At 41.3% G+C, this 21,322-nt stretch overlaps 1 protein-coding gene across 2 annotated transcripts; it reads right to left on the reverse strand.

Annotated features, from left to right (window-relative positions):
* Positions 1-460: 460 nt before the first annotated feature.
* On the reverse strand, positions 461-21,127 carry TRIM36 (tripartite motif containing 36). Of its 2 annotated transcripts, none has more exons than XM_057415284.1 (9): positions 20,625-21,122; positions 12,188-12,525; positions 9,152-9,298; positions 8,044-8,139; positions 6,892-7,145; positions 3,874-3,998; positions 3,029-3,322; positions 2,435-2,732; positions 461-904 (listed from the first exon to the last, which is right to left on the reverse strand). In XM_057415284.1, the coding sequence occupies exons 1-9, from the start codon at positions 20,860-20,862 to the stop codon at positions 547-549; spliced, it is 2,148 nt and encodes a 715-aa protein (XP_057271267.1). In that variant the 5' UTR covers positions 20,863-21,122; the 3' UTR covers positions 461-546. The 2 variants fall into 2 exon arrangements, with proteins under 2 accessions (XP_057271267.1, XP_057271268.1); XM_057415285.1 differs by lacking the exon at positions 461-904 and adding an exon at positions 1,887-2,022 and having other exon boundaries at positions 20,625-21,127.
* Positions 21,128-21,322: the final 195 nt, after the last annotated feature.

Genomic DNA, 21,322 nt, shown 5'->3' on the forward strand with positions numbered 1-21,322 from the left:
TCCACTCTCCTCTTTCCAAATACAACCCAAACGTTCAGCTGCAGTTCTGATTTCTCCCTGCTTTATATCGCATTTTATGCTGAAAGGTCCAACCCCTGGTACTCAGGGGTTAACTGGAAAGAATCTGACCCTTCAGAGGCATTTGGGCAGATGTATTGAAAGGAGAACAGCAACAACACAGTCAGCTTTGTCTTCATTAAAAGCAAAACTGTGTAAGGATTTAAGTTACATAAAAGTCAGATTTCTGCTCCTGAAGAATAATTTTGTTTGCGAGTCAAACTTCTTCCCTGCTTTCCTCTGGGAAAAAAATGTGTGGAGAACAGCATTTCACAGATCACAAGACAGGCAGGAGAGTTCCTCCCTGGAAGAACATCTCCCACTGGTGTGGAAAGTGCCTGGACTGCGTGTTTAAAAAACACATGGTCCAGAGGCTTATGAGCAACACATATATAGAATACAATTAATCAAGACTGAAAATTAAGGTAGAATTCTTCCATTGTTATTTTCCATCTTAAAACATCAATAGGAATAAGTAATCTCTCTGCACTAGATGTCATTGTCATCATACTCCCCATACTTTGCTGTGACAGGTTCCTCAAGATGAACTGCTGCACCACCCATTAAGGCAAATGCTGGGTACATCATGCCAGAGCAGTCCACCTTGCACTCATAAAGGCATTTCATACTGCCAGCATCGTAAAACCCCACCTTGCCTTTGTCACAGTCAAGGCAGATGCCCAAGCATGAGGGCAGGGTAAGGATTCTGCTCACTGCATCCTTGGAAGCAGCAGGTGTTGTGGGGATAAAGAACTTCTTCATGCCTAATGTGACCAGTGGGAAAGGCTGTGACGAGTCAAAAAAGGCATCTTCACTCCCACTGTCGTGACCACTGTCTTGCTCGTATCTAGAACAGAAAAACAACCATTTTCTTCTGTCAGATTCTGAAGTGGGATCAGTGATGTGAACTGGAGAAAACACTTTTATAAAGATAGGTAACATCATGCTATCACCCTTCAAACCTTGTGGGGTAAAAGTATACATAACCCAGGAGGGAAGATGCATTCACTAGCTGGAGAACAATCATTTGGGCCACTTCAAACAATTAGTAACAGCTAAACTGTTAACTCCCGACTGGAGGGATGAGACCACAGAAGGCTTTATTAAGGAGTGGATGTACTCATGTACTAAATGTCCTTATGCTAGGCAATCATTAATGAACCTACAGCTATAGATGAGTTAACCTGAGAAGAAATATAGTGAATATTACTAATCATCATAGATAAGAGACGTTTATTTACGTAATGTTAAATGACACTTGTAAATACATTTAACATCACTGTTGTCCTGTGAGTTTTCCATGCTGCTGCTTGCTACATTGTCCTTAAAACTCAAAACACAAAATAGTGGTTTAAGGGGATTTCATTTTTTGTTGGATTGCTTCAAGTGGTCTTCATGGAGACTTCCCTGAATCCCTTTCCCAGCTCTTTACTGGATAGCCTGTAGCCAGATTTGTTCAGTCTACATGCTTTTCCCCCTACTTTTGTACCCAGATGAAGACAGACCAGAGAAGCACACATTATTCTGTGCAGACAATCCCTAGTTAGATTTGCTTTTTTTGGCCTGTTTGGGGGGAGGCTGGATGTGGGTCAGCTAAATTTTTTCAGATATTTGTGTGGAAAAGGAGAAAGGAATCTGGAAATCAGCTTCTAATCTGTCACTTGGCAAAAAGTCTCCATCCGACTTTAAGCAGCTCAAGACACTGGCATTTTTACGCTTTCAATACGGTACACAAGAGGAAGCCAATTTATATTTTAGATTCCTGAAAAAGTGAAGAATCCCCCAGGAGACAGTGTCCCAGCCTGCAGTTCCCAGACACATCCAGGCTTACTGTAATTGAAAACTGGACATTTTCTTCCAGGTTTGTTCACTGTTCTTTGGCTTGTGCTTAGTATCATTCCATTACCGTAAGTAGAAGACATAGCCTAGGACAAGCCAGTGACTTGGAATCCACCATGACACAAGCTACAGCAAAGATACACAGATACGCACAATGAACATTGTACCTCTGAATGACTGCCAAACCTAGTATGCTAAGAGAATTAAGGAAGAGTCTTACTACCGATAATTAAGCATTGCTCCAGTCTTGCAACCGCTGCCTTTTTTTTCCTACCTTCTTGCTTTAAATGATATACCTTGGTATCTGTAGGAACCCGATTTCTTTCCCAGAAAGAAACGAAGTAGGACTCTGAATAATTAGAATATCTTTGCACTACTAGCACGGGATGAAAAGAACCACCTGCTTACACCATGTCCTTCAAGCCACTTGCCACTGGTAAGCTGCACTTTGTATACTAATGGCCACCAGATTCCCTCTTATTTTTTTAAAAGACATTTCCTTATATAAAACATGAATTAAAAAAAGTCTAAAATTTACCTTGGGCTGATCACATCATGGGTGTTATGGAACATTTTTTGCATCTTGTTGCTAGAGACAACTCCCACTTTCACCAAGTATGAATAGGGTTCCACATGAAAAGCCCAGAAGTGCTTCCCTTTGGTAAGCCCAGCGTCACCAATGATGTAATCCAGGGTTGTATAGCATCCAGTCTGCACACGCTCAGATCCCAACAGCAGAGAAAATCCAGCTCTGCTTTCCACAGAGGTTCTTCTTGGGTTCAGCAGGAGATGTTCACTGTTGTACCCACATTTGTCATCAAAAAGAAAACGGAAAACTGAAAAACAGTATCCCAGAAGATTTCCTCTTAGTTAAGTATCTGGCCCTCTGTGCTTCTAAACTATAATTTAAGTCATGCTGACATTAGAATTTCTCACTTTTAAAGGCTGCCAGAAATATCATGCAAGCCAACACAATCTCAGTATGATACCTACTTAACCTGTTTACGCTTCTAAACATTCATGCAACTGGTAACAGTACAGCAGAACTTTCTGAGCTACTGGGAACTACCTACAGCTTTAAACACCAAAAGACACATATTCAGCACCTTGTGGACATAGGAAAACCCAATACCTGGAGCTGGAGGTGTATGTAAAACAACTTCTCGGCTCCAAGCACTACAGATGGACCCTTTATATCCTCGTACTCTGAAGGCATAGCTGCTGTCATAATCAAGATCAGATATAACTTTGCTCTTGCTGCAAACTTCAATCTCCTGCCACACTGCACTCTCCTCTTCTCTATTAAGCTTATGATATTCAAGAACATATTTATCAGCTGTATCTCTCTTCCCAGGCCATTCCCAACTGATCAGAGCTTTGTTGTATGTTCTGCTCTGCAATTCATTTATTTCTGGTATTTCCAGACCTGGAATGACAGACATTCAGGAGAGAAGAAATCAAACACAGATACATACTGGTTTAGAATTAACAATACAAGCCCTTTGTTGAGTGGCTATAGCACTATGCGTGTGTGTGGGGGATATTTAACTCATTCAAAGGGTGCAGATGAGGATGGTTGTGTTCATGCACTTAAATACCTTCCTGTTTTTACTTTCAAAGTCATATTATTTATTTTTGCTGGCAGCTAAAAAAAAAAAACAACAAAACCCAAAAAGCTACCACCTTATAAAAACCTATTCTTTTCTGTCATACAACAAAAAGCTCCTAGGAAAACCTAGTATCAATTAACTACAGTAGTTTGGAAACCAATGCAACCTGGAACTGAATGCAACGGCATCTTGGCTTCCTTATCAATGCTGAAGCTACCATTGCTGCCCTGTGGGTTACAGGGACAGAAGGCACAATGCAAGTTACAAGACTGAGCTCTGCAACTGCAGTCTTGCATTGGTTTTACCTCTTTCCAGATAAATCCTTAAAGCCATAAGTTGAGAAAAACCTGATGCTCTCACAATTTACCATTGGAATGGAAGGTCAAGTCACCAAGGACCAATTCTTGCTGGGCTATGTCCACCACAAAGTCTTCAAAAGTACTTTCAGCTGTGGGCCTGAAACTCTTCAGAGATTCAGTAGCTTTTTGGATTCTGAAAGCACAGAAACAGGGGGATGGCAAAAGAGAGAAAAGGGAATTCACACATGTGCACTCCTTGAAGTAAAAAAATTTTTGCTTAAAAAAAAAAAATTTTAAAAAAACCTGTTTCCATGTACACATTTTCAAGTCACTCAGAAAGGTCTGTGTCTCTGGACAGAATTCAAATGCAAAATTTACGGGCCTTTTGTGCATCAGTGTAAAGATAAGGAACAGGTAATCTCCTTCAGCTGGCAGAGCATTTTAGCAATCTGGGACATGTTCAAAGAACAAAACAGGTGTGAAGTGCTAATTGGAGAATGACTATTAAGATCTGTCCTGGGCTCAGCAGTAGCAGTCATTTTTCTCCTTCTTGGTAGCTGGTGCAGTGCTGTGTTTTGCCTTTCGGCCTGGGAACAGAGCTGATAACGCTGATGTTTTGGTCTGGCCAAGGACCTTGTGAGCCTCATGCTCTGCCAGGGAGGAGGGGAGGCCGGGAGGAAACAGAGAAATGACACCTGACCCAAGCTAGCCAAAGAGGTATTCCATACCACAGCACGTCATGCCCAGGATGGAACTGGGAGTTACCTGGAAGGGCTAGGACTGCACAGCTGGAGGAGGTATCGGTCGGTGCTTGGTCGGGCTGGGGGGGTGAGTTATTGGTTGGCTGGTGCTAAGGTGTTGTATATTCTTTTCCCTTGTTATTCCCTTTATCATTATTATTATTATTGGTGGTAGCAGTAATGATTTGTGTTATACTTTAGTTACTAAACTGTTCTTATCTCAACCCATGGGAGTTGCATTCTTTTCGGTTCTCCTCTCCATCCCTTCAGAAGTAGGGGTAAGGAAAGAAAGAGGGAGGAAAGGGGAGTGAGTGAACAAGCTGTCTGGCTGGGTTTAAACCACGACAGTTCTGTTTTGGCACCCAATGTGGGGCACAAAGGGTTGAGATAACTACAGATCTGTCCGGATTAATAGTCACTCATCACAATGCTGATTTATTGGCTCTCAAAGTTGTTCCTCTTCATCTCACAGTTTCAGTATATCGTACCTTACTTCGAGCCGGTATTTGCTGTATTAGTGTTTTTCAAGTGTGGGGCTTGGGCTAATGTTCTTGTCTCATTGTACTTTATGGCAATGACTTGTAATACAATGGAATCGTTGACTATGAAACTGATCTGGCTTACGTTCCCAGTGTGGTCACCACCTTTATACTTTGGGAGGTATATAATAAAAGTGCTTAGCAATTACACATCTTTTTTCTCCTTCTTAGGTGGTCAACCTGTGAAGGAGACATTCTTTTACCCTCCCAGTCCCCCGTCCCCCCCCCCAACCATTTACAGCATCATTTGAGAGTTTTGAAGTCTTTGAATGGCCTTTTAATGCTGTTGAGACTTGTTTGCTGATCGTGATGGGGATCACCATGTTGGCACGCATACAGAGTGTATTTTGCCCATGATCGATTTCAAAAGTTAAGCAGAGTCAGGTCTGGGTTTTGTCTGGTGTTAAACGATGATATAGGAGGACCAAGAGATTTTCCCCAAGGCTGGAGAGTCATGAGTGGCAGGGTGTATCTAGGTCAGTGGGCCCCTCCAGTGCTTTGGAAGCGTCAGAGATGGAAGGCAGCTGTATGGAGTCCCTAGCAACAAGCTGCAAAAACTGCTAAAGGGGACGGTGAATTATTTTGAACCTGGTGGGCCCATGACATGCAGGCCATCAGAGCAGAAATGCAACATAGAGACGGAGTCATGATCGAGGGGTGGACTTTGCAATTGACACTACTGCCCAGGTGATTCGTGAGTGTGAACACTGCACACAGCCTCTCCTACTCTGAAAGACTGTTACAAGAGATGGAGCCTGACATCATGGACCAGATGGACTCAGCAGCTTTATAGGGACTGGTCCATGCACTAAGATAAGAGTCCACTGAGATAAGAGTGATGGTATATTGAAAATGTGGGATCTGAGCATGACGTGAATGGTATGGAATAAGGGGTGGATAGTGTCCTGGGTTCAGAAGTAGCAGTCATTTTTCTCCTTCTTGGTAGCTGGTGCAGTGCTGTGTTTTGACTTTTGGCCTGGGAACAGAGTTGATAACACTGATGTTTTGGTCTGGCCAAGGACTTTGTGAGCCTCATGCTCTGCCAGGGAGGAGGCGAGGCCGGAAGGAAGCAGAGACAGGACACCTGACCCAAGCTAGCCAAAGAGGTATTCCATACACAGCACATCATGCCCAGGATGTAACTGAGAGTTACCTGGAAGGGCTAGGACTGCACGGTTGGAGGAGGTATCGGTCGGTGCTTGGTCACGCTGGGGGGGTGAGTTATCAGGTGGCTGGTGCTAAGGTGTTGTATATTCTCTTCCCTTGTTATTCCCTTTATCATTTTTATTATTGGTGGTAGCAGTAGTGATTTGTGTTATACTTTAGTTACTAAAGTGTTCTTATCTCAACCCGTGGGAGCTGTATTCTTTTCGATTCTCCTCTCCATCCCTCCAGAAGTAGGGGTAAGGAAAGAAAGAGGGAGGAAAGGGGGGGGGGGGGTGAGTGAACAAGCTGTCTGGCTGGGTTTAAACCACGACAAGATCAAAGAGTTTAAAGCTAGAAGAGACCCGTTTTGCTAAGTTACAAATACCCGATGCAATCTCTAAAGAACCAGTCAATGATCTGAATGAGCCCTTCCACTGCAGAACAAGGCTGGGGATTAGCAGGACAGAGCCCCTCTAGTGTGCTGTTCCTTAACGCACACTGTAATGTAGTAATATCTACTGAATGGCACTGGGATCATCTCCTGAGCCTCCGTAATACAAGGTACTGTATTCACTACTTTGCTAGCAGGTGTCAAAAGAGTATGACTGACTAGACATCCTAGAACAGTATCTGTACCTCAAACAGAATATAATCAAGATACCTGACATGAAGTTGTTTTGCTGTTTGAACAAAACAAGACGGATCAGTTTCTTTAAGCACTTCTTGAGCATATCCTACAAGGCCATTATTTTCCAGAAGCCCTTGATATTCTTCTGCTTGTGCTTGCAATTTTTCCAGCCTTAAATTCTTAGAAGCATCAATTGCCCTAAGAGCTGCAAATTTCTTCTCTTCCAGGATATGAGATAATTTCTCAAAACTTTGAAATGCTTCTTGTTTAGCTCTTTCACTGTTAAACTAGGAGGGAACAAAAGACACATTAGATTGCACAGCACTGTGGCTGTGTACAGAAACGTATTTGTTCAAGATATCATTGCAATGTAGTCACCCGTTTGACAGACAAGACTAATAAGCTTTGTTACCATCTTCAGCACTGCAAATGTGACCAGCACTGCACCCAAGCTAGTAAGCATTTACTATTTTAACACAAAGAATTAAGAGCAGGAAAGTACTCCTCTGATTATGCATGGCATCTGTCTAAACAGCTCATGGAAAAGCACTATAAAATAGCAGTTTAGTCTGTGAAGTCTGCATGTCCAAGAGCTACGTGCTCTTCCATCTTCCCCAAACACCCTGAACCACAGGTCCAGCCCAGTTTCTCACATGCCCTCAGAACTGTACAGTCTCCTCTGACTGGATAAAAGGAACTAGAAAGCATGGAGACTACCTTTATCAAGACACAAGCAGGGCCACAAGCTCCTGCAATTTCTGGCACTGCATTTTTCATGCTGCATGTGAGCTCCCAGCTCCGATTTTTCTTCATGGAGGTTTTGCCCTCAAGGCAAACAGACAGCATAAATTGTACAGCACCACGAATACACAAAAGCTGTTAAGCCTAACCCACTTCTCACCAGTTAAAGCATCAAATACGCTTTATTTCAATTAAATTTACAGCAGCACTCAAAATTTAACTTCTGTAAGAATACATGTGACTCTGTATGCTGCCCAAATTTCCCACATTCATGATTAGGTCATGTGGGATTCATGACTAGCACAAACTGATCAGAAATTGTTTCTCTGGCTAACCAAAAAAAAAAAAATCACTAGGTATTTAAAACACTTCACTGAAAACAATTTGAGTCCCTGCCTTGTCCCTGCAAGGGCCATCCCCAAACAACCCACAGGATGCTCTTACTTCTGTTTCTTTCAGCAGCAGATCCAGCTGTGTGATGTGAGCTTTCACCTGGCTCTCCTTACCGATGAGGTACTCAATATCTTTTGAAAGCTTCTCCTGTTAAAATAAAACAGCAAGCTGGGAGCATAAATGTATCCCACCCAAACTGACAACCAGTGCAGGCAGGTCATCCAGCTATTGCTCAGTTTGTCTCATTACAGGGACCAAAATCTGTCACTAATTACAACCAGCAACCCCACACAGAACTGCTCAGTGACCTGTGATGACTGCACACAGATGTGAGGCCACTGCTGTGAGCAGAACTGGGAGCACAGCCTCTGAGGACAAGCGGTAACAGCCTCAGCTTCCTTGCGTGCTCCTCCCCAACCACAGGAGTAGGTAGGAACATGATGGTTCAAGATGTTACTAAAACTTACAGAAAAGCCTTATTAGTTATTAACTCGTTTGTAGTAAGATTTGCTAGAAAAGTAAGTGGTTCAAAGCACAAACTTTTGAGTTTGTCTGCACTTCTTTAGTTGCAAGAGTTAACAGCCATACAGGAAAAGTCCTGCAAACAGGCAAGCAGGCCAAAGAGCACAAGGCAGGCAGGGGCTGGTCCTCTTTTTTCCCCCTCCCTGAAAGCAAGAGTGTTAAGAAAGAAAAGGAGGTAGCTGCAATTATTCTTTAATAACAAAGCAATGTTTGCAAGTCTGCCCTGTTCTACTGTGTGTAGGAAATCAACAACTGTGCAATTTTAGAAACATACAAGGTAGCAACAAAACTTCAAATGCAAATTTTTCAAGAGTGCCTCTAAAGTACCAGCTAACCTTGACTGTCAAGTATTAACTGCTTCAACCTTCTGCATTGATTAGTCCTGCTGTACAGCTGACTAAAGTAATGTGGAAGCACTTCTAAGGGGTTATGTTTCAAGCTTCATAGAAAATACAGCTTAGTTTCTCAGACCTGCTATGTCACCCTAATATATACATTAACAGATACTGCACAACAGCATGCCTCCTGACTAAACACACACACACCCTGGATTCCTGCCAAAGTATGTTTGCCATTACAGCAGAAGCTCAGTACTCTTTCCCTTCTTAAGGCCATGTCCAACAATATTTGCTTTTACCTTTAGGGCTTTGTAGGCAGTGCTCATGGTTGTTACTCTGTGGTTTGCATGACATCCACCCAGTTTACAAAGATGACAAACTGGCCTTCTGCAGATTTCACAGTACATGTTTACCCTCTCCATTTCATGTTCTGGACACATCAAAATCTGGGGGGAGAAAAAGGGGGAGGAAAAAAATAAGAGCAGATGTGTACAGGTGTACTTCCAAGAACTGAGGTGCTCAAAAGGCCATCAAAACAATCACCCCATGGCAGCATCCGATTTCTTCAGTGGATTTTTTCTGTTCAATTTATCTTCCACCTTTTATATTTGTCCATGCCAGTGAAAGCCAGCAGATGAACGCATACAACTTCACAAGGTTTACAGTGCATAAACTTGTAGCAATGCCGGTGCAAACTTCATATAGCCTCCATACTGCAATTAATCCTTTGCTAACCCCTAAAGTTGTCTGCATGCCACAAGCTCCCTACACTGTTCTTCACAGCTGTAATTGCAATATATAGCACACCCACACTTTCAAATTTAACCATGTCCACAACATCTCTTCAAACAGCTATGAACTGTTTCTTAAAGCAAGAGTTGACATAATACTGCCATGATCTAAGTTTAAGCAAGACTGATCAGTCACATAGCCATTAATCTTAGAGCAACAAACAAAATGCAGCCACCATGACCAGTCACAGTCATTTTAAAGACAAAAGGCTCCAGGGTTGCTATTTTTCTGCCTGACTCTAATTACAAGTTATTCATGCTTAGTACTAATTCCAGTATCAGTTTGAACAGCATTGTGAAAAACCGGTGTTCACTAACAATCATCTTTCAAAGACTGAACATCTTGAAATAACTGCTCTAAGAGGGGGAAAAAATTGCTGTGCAACTCCAAGCTCAAGCAACAGATAAAACCCTCTAAAGTGAAAGAGAGGGGGTCTTAGAAAACCCTAAATATTTGCCTCATCCCAGAGCACTAAAAGAGAACATCTTGAGTCTGTCTTCTCCATGTTAACCAAAGAAGAGCTCTTGATAAAGCTGTTCAGTTTCAAGTCAAGGAGAAGAGCAAGACAGCAGTGTCAGTAGTCAAGCTTTAAAGGTATAATCTTTTATCACACACCCTTTTATCACACAAACAAATCCCCTCCCCCCCACCAAAAAAAAAAAAAAAAGCCACAAAAAGCAAAGGCCACCAAAACAGAAAATTTTGAGTAGCACAGATATGGGCACAGTAAGCTAAAACTGCAGACCAGTTCAAGCCTGAAATGTTATCTTAGGCTTGTGCTTTCCACAGCAGTGCATAGTGACACCTAACAGAAGTCATGCATTCACTTCATCATATAAGCAAAAGTTACAGCCTGCAAGTTAAAGATAGTAGAGGTCAGCAGATTACCTAGTCTAGCTCTTTAAAATTTCAAGATCAGCCCACTGTGTGCTTCTCCTATCCCCACCACACATTACAAAGTGTTCTTCAAACTGGCTGTAAATTCAAGTGATGACTGGGAATATTGTTTGGGAGACCAGCAAATACTCTCTGCATTCAGTTCAGGTCTTAGCAATGCAGTGCAGTGAAAAAATGCACTTTCCTTTCTAACAGGTTTGAGGGGGTTTGTTTCTTTTTAAACAGTGCATCTGTCTTAACATGATTTAAAAAGCTAATTACACACATTTGATACATCAGGATGATCTAAACTACTTTTCCCCCCTTTGCTCTACTTCAGCAGAGTTCAGCTACTGACTTTAAACCCAAATTAGTCTGTATGTAGGCATGCAGAATTCCTTTAAGAATGTTGCAGTAGTGAGGGCTTAGATACCACAGAAGTAAAGTTTTAAGGTACTCTACTGCATTTTAGATTAAGAACTGGAAGACAACATGCACACTTTTACCTTACTTGTGTATCCAACATACGGACATTTCACAAAGATAGCTGTGTGCTAGCACATATTAAAGCACATACAGCACATGCTTGTTCTTAACTGGAATTAAGGCGTTAAACTTAAGAAAAACAGCACCAAGTGGACTTCTGGATGTTCACTGTCAGCTCACTCTTTTCGAGGCTCAGATTTTTCCAGCCTCAGAATAAAGGTACGTCACTACTTAAGCCCTTCTTATGCATTGTGCATTAATCAAATTTACTTAATTTAATCAAAATGAATCAGGACTCCTTGAATATCAGCTTTTCCAACATATGTGCGACCCCCAGTGAGGTCACTGGCCACCAGCACACAGCGTGGTCAGACATTAAGACCTACAGTGGTCCCTTGAGATGAACATGTAACAATTCCTCATGTCGTGTAATTAAATTGAGTAGGGCACTGCCACGTTCTGCACAACACTTAGCAGAAGAGACAAAGGTAACTGCACTTTGCAAATATTCTTTTCCGTCCAAATGCAGCAACAGCAACTACACTGTGTAAAGCAGAAAATTGCCCATTACACTTCTCTCTTCTGCTACAGGTTAAGAAAAAAAACCCAACAGTGTAAAACCAGCAGAGTTCTGAACTGCACCTTTTGCTATTGCTAGACACAAGGAAGGAGGAGAGGAAGAAAATGCTTTGTGGTAGACCAAACTCAGGCACAGAACTTCCAAAGGGAACCTGCCTTAATGGGGCAGAGGAAGCCAATTGTGTTGAGGTTTTTAAGCTTACCCACACAGGCATCCTACTTGACTTCTACCAAAAATCACTGCCACTCCAGATGTTCAAGATCATCAAGTCTTCCAAAAAAAGAAAAAAAGGATCCAAATCACAAACACCACAGTCCATTCTCCAAAATTAAAAAAAAAAACAAACCACCAAAAAACCAAACAAAAAAAAAACCAAAACAAAATAATAATAAATCCTTATTTTTAAGGTCCCCTTCAAATTATGTTCTCAGTGTCGTTTCCAACAACAACCACTTGAGCATCAAGAATAACAAAGGCATATGGTGCATTCAGTAAATAACAGCAATAAATCCTAAAGAGCATCAACTGCCGCACAGATACACCTGAAGCTCTATGTATGTGAATGCTGCAACGCAAATCCTGTAAGATATGGTATACTTACCTTGGGTCTGAAGTTGGTGGTTGGTCCGACATATTCATGCTGGGCTTTCACAGTTCCCCAAGGATGGTGTATTTTGAAGCATTCATTACAATAGCTTGCACTGCAGTCCATGCAGCTCTTTGTAGACTCTTGAGGTGGAGGTTTGCAGAAATCACACATAATAGCAATGGCTGCCCTGGCTGCCTGTCTGTATCTTTCCACAATGGTTTCCAAAGTAAAGTTGCGAAATAAGCCATTGATGCCACGTTCTCCGAGATCAATATCCCGCTGGCAGCCCGGACAAGGAAACAGACTAGATCTAGGAGTCAGTGAATTGTGTTTTCTGCCTGCGTAGACACCTGATTTAGAGGTAGCATAAAACAGAAGATGTTTAAACGGAGAAGCACAGGAATTTATGAACCAATTCCAAACTATCAAAGCACAGTGTCCAAAACACTAGATTACCAATTCATATGCAGTCTGCCAAGCCAAAGAAAATACATTTACCATAACAAGGTAATGAAATGTCTGAGTCCAAGGGACATTATAAACTACTACTCTAAAATTAATTCTGTGGTAAGCTTAATTTAGCTGTTCCAGTCCTGTCTTCATCTAGTTTTAGATACATTCAAGCTGCAGCCTTTCAAAATGCTGAACACAGAACCTTCAGAAAAATTTTAGTTTTAGGCTAACTGGCTGGTCAGTAACAGAGTGAAGTAAAAGATGCTTATTCCCAGAGTGAAACTAATTATTTCCAGACAAACATAGCAAACTTCGAGCTCCCTAAAGCTTGCTTTAGCTCGTTTGAATTTATCTGTCTCATCCCAAGGAACATCATTAAAAAAATGAACAAACAAAAAAAAAACAACAACAACAACAACAAAAAAAAAAAACACACAGTCCCCACCACCCCACCCCCCCCCCCCAAAAAAAAAAAAAAAAGAAAAGAAGGAAAACAAAGAGAACTAGATATTACCAGTATGACATCTCAGCCAAAAAACAGGCAGAGGGTGACTTGATAAAACCTCACACACGAAAGGGAATGTTGAGATGGTTATGTCTGGAAGATTCTTCTGCCTTGAACTGGGGAACCACAGATCTGCAGTTACATAGGGTGTTACTTCTCTCAGCATTTCAGAAGGAACAGCAGAGAAGCTGTGCTACTACCAGCTATGCAAAAATTTCCCCTCCTATCCAAACTAAAGTGATCAAAGGCTCAAGTGAAGCTGCAAGCCTGAAGAACCTTTGGAGCCTATTCAAGGGGACGGCTCACAAACCCAAAGCTATTTACAGGGTAATGTCCTTGAGGCTATCAAACAGGGAGGGCATTCCAGTGTCTCACACACGAACTCAAGGAGCACATCTGTGCCTTTATGTATTTCTGAAGCAAGCCAGGCAAGTGTTTAGGCTTGACATGTACCCTCTCAGCTTCTTCTGGCAAAGAAACAAATGAAAAAAAACATCTTCTGTAGCTTGAGTGTGGTTTTAAGACCCCTTTGAGAGGACTGCATGGTGTTGTACCTAATGTTGTTATACCTAACAGATTTGTAAATTCAGGCATGACGTTAAACTGAATTCTCTGGATTGAAACTGATTCTTCTTCATCTGTGTTTAGTCAGTTATCTTCTTATCAGAAATGATGATGCTTCATCTCTTTTTGAAGTGTCCTTTGGTACTACTCAGAAGACACTTACTTGCCTTGTGCCACTTCTCCTGTGGCTGCTTAACACAACAATCTAAAACCTCCCTTCCTATCATGTCTCTAACATGTGCCCTCCTATCCAGTCTCTTTAAAAAAAAAAAACAAAAACAAAAACAAAAGCAACAAGAAAACAAACCACCGCACAAAAAGGACAAAATAAACAACCAACCAACCCCAAACCACCCACAAACCAGTACTCCTGTTAAGGAACCAGTTCCTTTAAATATCTCTCATGGCAAATATGCATGACTGTCACTCAAGAAGCAACAACCAGAGCATGAGCAAATGCATACAAGCTGGCAGTCCCAAACCTTGTTGATCTTATGCCTTTCTGTAGGTTCTGAGTGGACCAACTAGACTGCATTTACAGAACAGTATGGGGGGCACAAGGCACCAGCATACAACTCTCTGCCTAACGGAAGCAGAGATTTTGGATTTTTTGTTTTAGTACTTACTTGAACCGAATTAATTGCCCAACTGCACATCCTGCAGTACCTGTAACTTGGCATACACAGCAAGACACACATGCAATGCACAGCAACAGCAGTGAAACACAAAACTATATTTCTGTATTTCCAATGTATGCTCCAGCACACAGCACACAGGAACACAGAGAGATCTACACAGACTTCTACAATGGCCTAACCAGAGATGATTTCACCTGCAGTGCCATGCAGTCACCAACTACAGAAAGCAACCCAGAACACTTATATTTGCAAAAACTAATAAAATAATAGTACAGTGTCATACGTACAGGGACTGCCTACAATCAGTATGCTATAGCAGAAAGCAAGCAATGACAAAGCAAGACAGCAAAAGAAAAAAATATGGTGCAGTGGTCAAGTTTAGAAATATAATCTGAAGTTTGTATCCAGCAGCATGCTTTTCAAGTCTGGCTCAAGTGGCTCAAACACGGAAGGGGCGTTTGTTAAACAAAAAGATGAGTTCAGTTGTGTTTTAATGCAGGCCTTTCATTCTGCCCGTACTACAATGAAAACGTGGTAGACCAGTTGTAAGCTCTGCAACTGGTGACACTGCTTACAGAAAGCAACCCAGTACCAAGGAACTCCTGTGCACCTTCAGATGTCTCATCCCTTCTCAATGACAGCACTCTAAGAACTAAGGTTTCTCCTCACCCTGTTTTAAACCGTGGAAGTTTACTTGCTAAGCTCCTCGGTATGCTCTGCCACTTAAATTCTCACAGTATGGAAACAAAACATCCTCTTTTTGCCTAGTAAGTGTCGTAATATTAACTAACATGCAGTAAGAATTAGTCTGCTTTCTGCTTATAGGATTTCTACCATCATATTCAAAAAAAAAAAATTATTTCTTCAGCAGTGTTTAGAGTACTATCTTTCTTATCTGCCTTATGTCCAGTTTGCTAAAACTGAATTTGCTTATATACAAAGCAGAACAGCAAAACCCATGGATTTTGTAGTCATATTAGCTGTGCAGATCAGAGAAATTTAGGTTCTCACTATATTCTCTTTTACAGTTGGCCAATCTGGTTTACAAGTATGTATTTTGTAAAATCATCAGGAATCCTCAAAAGATATTTTCTGCTGTGGTTTGTAGACAGACTGCTCCACTTACACCGAATAGCTTGACCATTAACTAAAAAATTAGTGCAAGGTATGCTCCTGCTTAGACTCCAAACTCAAATACTGCGATACAGATGGCAGACTAACGTCAAAGAACAATCTTAAATACGTCTTTTAAAGACAACATTTAAATACTCTCTTCCAAAGAAGTGATACCAAAACTTAAAATGTTGAAAAGCCCAGCCTCCAGCTGATTGTTTGCAAAAGGGTAAGACATCTTAAAGATAAAATTGTGTTTTTCAAGTAAGCAGGATCACCAGAATTCTATGGTTATGGAAGATATGGAATTTAAATGTGTGAGAATTCAAAAAAAAAAGATTTTAAAAGTCAACTGGATTCTCATGTAAGTTTTTAAAAATATATTAATGCATATTGCCACCTACCCCCCAAACTCAGTTACTATTTTTGGAATGATTTCTAGGAAGAAAGAAAAGAAAAAGGCAACAAACAAACATGAGGTAAGTCACTAGCTGCAAAATGAGACCGCATCTGGAATATTGTGTCCAGTTCTGGGCCCCTCAGTTCAAGAAGGACAGGGACCTGCTGGAGAGAGTCCAGCGCAGGGCAACTAAGATGATTAAGGGAGTGGAGCATCTCCCTTATGAGGAAAGACTGAGGGAGCTGGGTCTCTATAGTTTGGAGGAGACTGAGGGGTGACCTTATAAGTGTCTATAAATATATAAAGGGGGAGTGTCACGAGGATGGAGCCAGGCTCTACTCAGTGGCAAACAATGATAGGACAAGGGGTAATGGGTACAAACTGGAACACAAGAGGTTCCACTTAAACTTGAGAAGAAACTTCTTCTCAGTGAGGGTGACGGAACACTGGAACAGGCTGCCCAGGGAGGTTGTGGAGTCTCCTTCCCTGGAGACATTCAAAACCCGCCTGGACACATTCCTATGTAACATTATCTAGGTGTTCCTGCTCTGGCAGGGGGATTGGACTAGATGATCTTTCGAGGTCCCTTCCAATCTCTAGCATACTGTGTGATACTGTGTGAAATGTCATTTTTCAGACACTTATCTTCCACAAATCAAGGGTGCTTTCTGCAAAAAGAGCAAATAAGGCCAGCTTCCCAAGAGCTCTGGTGCTGTCCTACAGTATCTTTGTTTTATGACACTTTCAGTCTTCAACTGAGACAATCCAATCTTCTTCCCATTTCCTGTCCTCCACCGAGTGTGAAGTTCAGGTTTGTGTTTAGCTCAGTTCTTGTCTTTCTTGAAGGACACAGTATTTTTATGGATTGCTTGTGTGCCTGCCAATATTACAGCAACATGGAGCTTTGTGGGGATTTCTGCCACTTTTGACAGAGCATCCCATCAAAAAAAAAGTAATATTAACAAGCCCATGCAGTGACTGAAACGCTCAGAATAGCTCAGTTTTCAAAAGGAGATGTATTTAAACCAAAGAGACACTTGCTATCCTTCCACCCAATTGTGTCGCTAAGCACACCAAACATCACAAATTAAAATATGTAAGTTTCCCCATATATGCATGTGCCATGCTAAATTGCCAGATCCAGAACTACTATTCAGATTAACATGGCACAAACTTCAGTCTGCTTTTTTATCAAATTAATCAGGCTCAGATACAATGAAGAACCAGTATTATCTTCCATTTAAAAGCTATGGCCAACCACAAGCTCTCAATGTTATAAAGACTGATTCAATAACTATACTTCACTACCAGTAAGTCAGCAGTTTCACTGGAACTTGACCATGTAAATTCTTGAAAATTAAAAAGCATGAGGCAGGGGGGTGACTGTTGAGGTTTTATTTTTAAAGGGAAGAGAGAATATGCGGTTTTGCACCCATCAACATATGTTCAGACACAAGAGAAAAAAAATATAATTCAACTCCTAACTGAATTCCAGTCCAGTTGACCTTTAAGTCAGTGTTTAACAGAATGAAAAGCTTCCCTTATAGAAGTCCTTTGCTGTACCTTTGCTCACTGCAAAAGCAATTTTGTGGACTTGACCACTGACAAAAAGCTATATGCTAACCAACAATATTTAACTCGAGATCTAAATGCTAGACTACCTCCAGCCAGTACAAGAAAGGAAGCATTTCTGCCTCTCCACCCAAAAGACCTCCTCTGTGAGGCTGTGAACAATGAATAGAAAGCCATTTAGAAACCCCAAAATGAGATATACCACTGGTTTACAATAGTTTAAATAAAAAGCATCAGCTGTTTTCTCTCCTGTGGCTGTTAAAACTCCTGCAGGGCTGAATGGAAAGAATGTTCAATTCCCTAGCAGGTGAAACAATTGTAGTATTTAAGCAGAACAGAAAAAGGGAGAAAGAAGAGACTTGGGGTGGGGTGCAGAGAGAGGTATTTCAGACATTCTGTTTCTGCATCGTCCATCAGCACTGCACAAGTGTTACCATAACCACATTACACTCTTTAACTACACCAAGACTGTAATTAAACTAACATTATAGAAAATGGATCAGCAATAAGAAATAGCCTTTATTTTCATTTTATATGCAACATACTTTTGACCAAAAATTATTTTATATACAACATAAACAGTGGGTTTGTTTGTTGGTTTTTTTTTTTAACCAACACATTAGATTTGAAGAAGCACATATGCTCTATTTCAACTGAGAAATGGAGAGCTTTTACATTAAAATAAATTGTATTTGTAAATATGAGATTTGCATTCACAGCAAATACAAAACATGGACAAGTTTATTCTGGCATCTCAAGAATTTAAACGCCAAAATCATTTTAAATAGATGCTACTCCTCATGGAGATAGTAGGGATTCCCTTAAGTGGGAAAAAAGAAAAAGAAAAAACCCACAGCAGGAAGTTGTCATATACATTTTCAAGTATAACAATAATGTTTTGACAGTAACATGCCCTGCACAAGCCTATCAGAAATTCTAGTGGGTTTTTTGTTCTATGTGAGGCCTCACTTTGGATGTCTCCTGTACTTTTTCTCTCTTAAGGAGCTGTTTTATTTCAAATCCCGAGCATCATAAAACAAATTAACCGAGGCAATGCACACTGTGGGTGCTTCAGATGCAGGACAAGAATTGCAGAAATATAAATTTTGAGCTGTTTGAACATTACTGGTACCAAATGTCTGAGCACAAATCTCACACCCCACACAGCAATGGAACTCTGGTTGCAACATCAGAAGTGAACAGTTTAACCTGACTATCCAAATACATTCTTTAAAGGTCCCATTTCCATATGTTTTCCATTTTGCAAATGTGAACTGTCTGAGATGATAATTTTCCTGTGATGTGCATCTGCCTGAAACTCTTTGAGGGAAGAGGGGGAAGCCCGTTATTTTCATGTCTCAACCTTCTCTTGCTACTACTCATCAACAAGTATGAAGTCTTTAGGAAAGCATTAATCTCCCTCAACTAGTAGGTTTGATGAGAAAATAACACACATAACTTCCAGTCAGTTGCTGGGATGATGGCAGGCTACTGTGGATTCAAAGATTACAACCCCAGCAACAACTCGCATGCATATATCTCACGGCAGGCAGAAGCATCATGAACAGGTCTATGATTCTATAATTCTAAGAGTAGCCAGTAACTATGGTAGCACTGCAAACTGAAACTCTGCATATCTAGAAGTATTTAAATGCCAGGTTCTCAAGAGAGCATGGCCTCCTTTGAGTACAGGGCACACTGACCCACAGCACCATGTGCAGGCCATGTTGTCCTAGATCACTGCCTGAATGAGAGCCAGCTGAGCAGCTTCTAACGGGAGATAAAGCATTACCTCCTCACTTATGCTGCAGAAGGCAGCACGGGGGCTTCTCCCCACAGGCAGCCTGTCCAATTCTCCCACACTCCACAAGCCACAGCCTTCACAGGGAGGTCAGGCTGCCCACAGTAGACCTACCACTCCCTAACCACTCTGATGTTCACGTTGTAGAAACATAAATCTGCAGTGGAAACCAGGAATCGCAGTCCATGCATGCAATACCATGCCAGAACATTATGCTTATTGAGGAAAAAGGGAATAGGCTTGGATCTGGGAGAAGGTAGGCACCAGTAGGCTCTATTCATTCAAGTGTCACGTAACACTGCAGTTGGAAAGCAGCTGACATGTATGCAGAGCTTAAACAGTAGCTGTGGGACTGCACACCCCACATCCATAAAATAGGACTGTAATGCAGATAACTAGCCATTTAGTTTGGGGATTCACACAAATCCTGTAAGCTTCAACCACCCCAGCTACAGCAAACACAACATTCACTCATCAAACTGATTTGAAAAAGTACCAGTACTAACAACTGAGGAGTTGTATAAGAGAAGTGGAGGAAATAAAACATCTGAACTTTGGAAGCTGGGAAGACGAATGTTAGTAATATGGGAAATGCAAGACACAGCTTTAAAGTCTGTCTTCTGGGCAACTTATCCAGAGCACTGGGGAGTCTGGTTTTAAAGGGGATAATTATGTCAGAAGGAAGCCTAAAGGCGCAGATCACATTTCTTTCAAGAAGTACACCATGCACAAAGCACCTTCGATTCATCTATGTAAAAGCAGATCAACTTATCCATGGATTATACAGACAGCTGTAAGAATCCTTCTAGTGTCAACCCATAATGAGCGTGAGCCTGACAGCCAAGCACTCCTTTGAGCAGACCACTCTGAAGGAGACTGTTGGTACAATTTTCTTACAGTCATCTGTCCCCAGTTCTGCAATGATCATCATCTATGGGAAATTATTTACTGTAAGCATAATGAAACAGGTAGGACAAAACTACCATGCGCACAGTCTGCAGGAGGCTCAGATGGAAGCTGACACTAATGAATTCAAACTGCCTGAAACCTGAGAGAACCACCTCAACAGTACTACTGATAGGCAATAAAACTGCTGAAATCTACATCTCAACACTACTGAACATGATACTATTGCATCTTGATGTAACTGAAACACAGGAACAAAACCACACAATGGTCACAAAGATTTACAGGATGCCACAAAGACAAATATATTATCTACAAAATAAAGTGCATTTTCCTTGAAAATATTCCCATTGTTCTTGCCACAGAATAAGACTTGCACTAACTCCAAGTCATCATCTCTTTAACTGCCTCAGACATTTTACCAGTGCAGACAGCATTCAGCTCAATTCAGTCCAATACATTAAGTTAGGAAAACTCACAAAAATCCTGACACATACCTGATCTACTAATCTTGTCAACTCGATCCATGCTAGAAGAGATTTTAATTCGAGGGCTACTCTGATTAGAGGATTCGGAACCTCCATCAGCAAAAGAGTCTTCAAATGCAAATAGTATTTCTTTCACACACTTGTGACAGATACTGTGCTGGCAAGGAAGGATTAGCGGATGGGTGAATAATTCCTTGCATGCTGGGCAGATGAGCTCTCTTTCAAATCCCTTAATGGCAACCTTCATGACAGAAAGAGGGAGAAACAAATGTAAGAGCAGAGAACATGAGCTAGCATGGCACAGCTGTCTGTCACCAAACCCCAGCTCTGCTGAATAATCGCTGCACAGTTCTAGCTGGTTTGAAGCACTCCTCCAGTTAACCCTGCAAACAAATTTATATTTATGAGAGCACTGACAACATTCATTTCAGCTGAAACGAAAGCTGCCACTAGGAAAATTCAGTTCATCTTTAGGTCACGTCTGCATTGCAGGGGAAGAAAAAGAAGAGGGGAGTAGTCTTAATTCCACTCAAGAACCAAGCAAGATGAAATAAACCATACTTCCTAACAATAGGAATACATACGTTTAATTCTGCTTGCTCACCTGCTTTTCAAGAAGCAGGAAAAAAAGAAGAAAAAAGGAAATAAACTGTCCGGCTGGTTCAACAACAGGCTTCCCTGCCCTGTAACTCACATTTAAGGAGAAA

This window comes from Pezoporus wallicus, unplaced genomic scaffold (assembly GCF_028554395.1).
Source record: "Pezoporus wallicus isolate ANWC-B61680 ecotype Strahan unplaced genomic scaffold, APGP_CSIRO_Pwel_v1 contig_7360, whole genome shotgun sequence".
Taxonomy (NCBI): Eukaryota; Metazoa; Chordata; class Aves; order Psittaciformes; family Psittacidae; genus Pezoporus; species Pezoporus wallicus.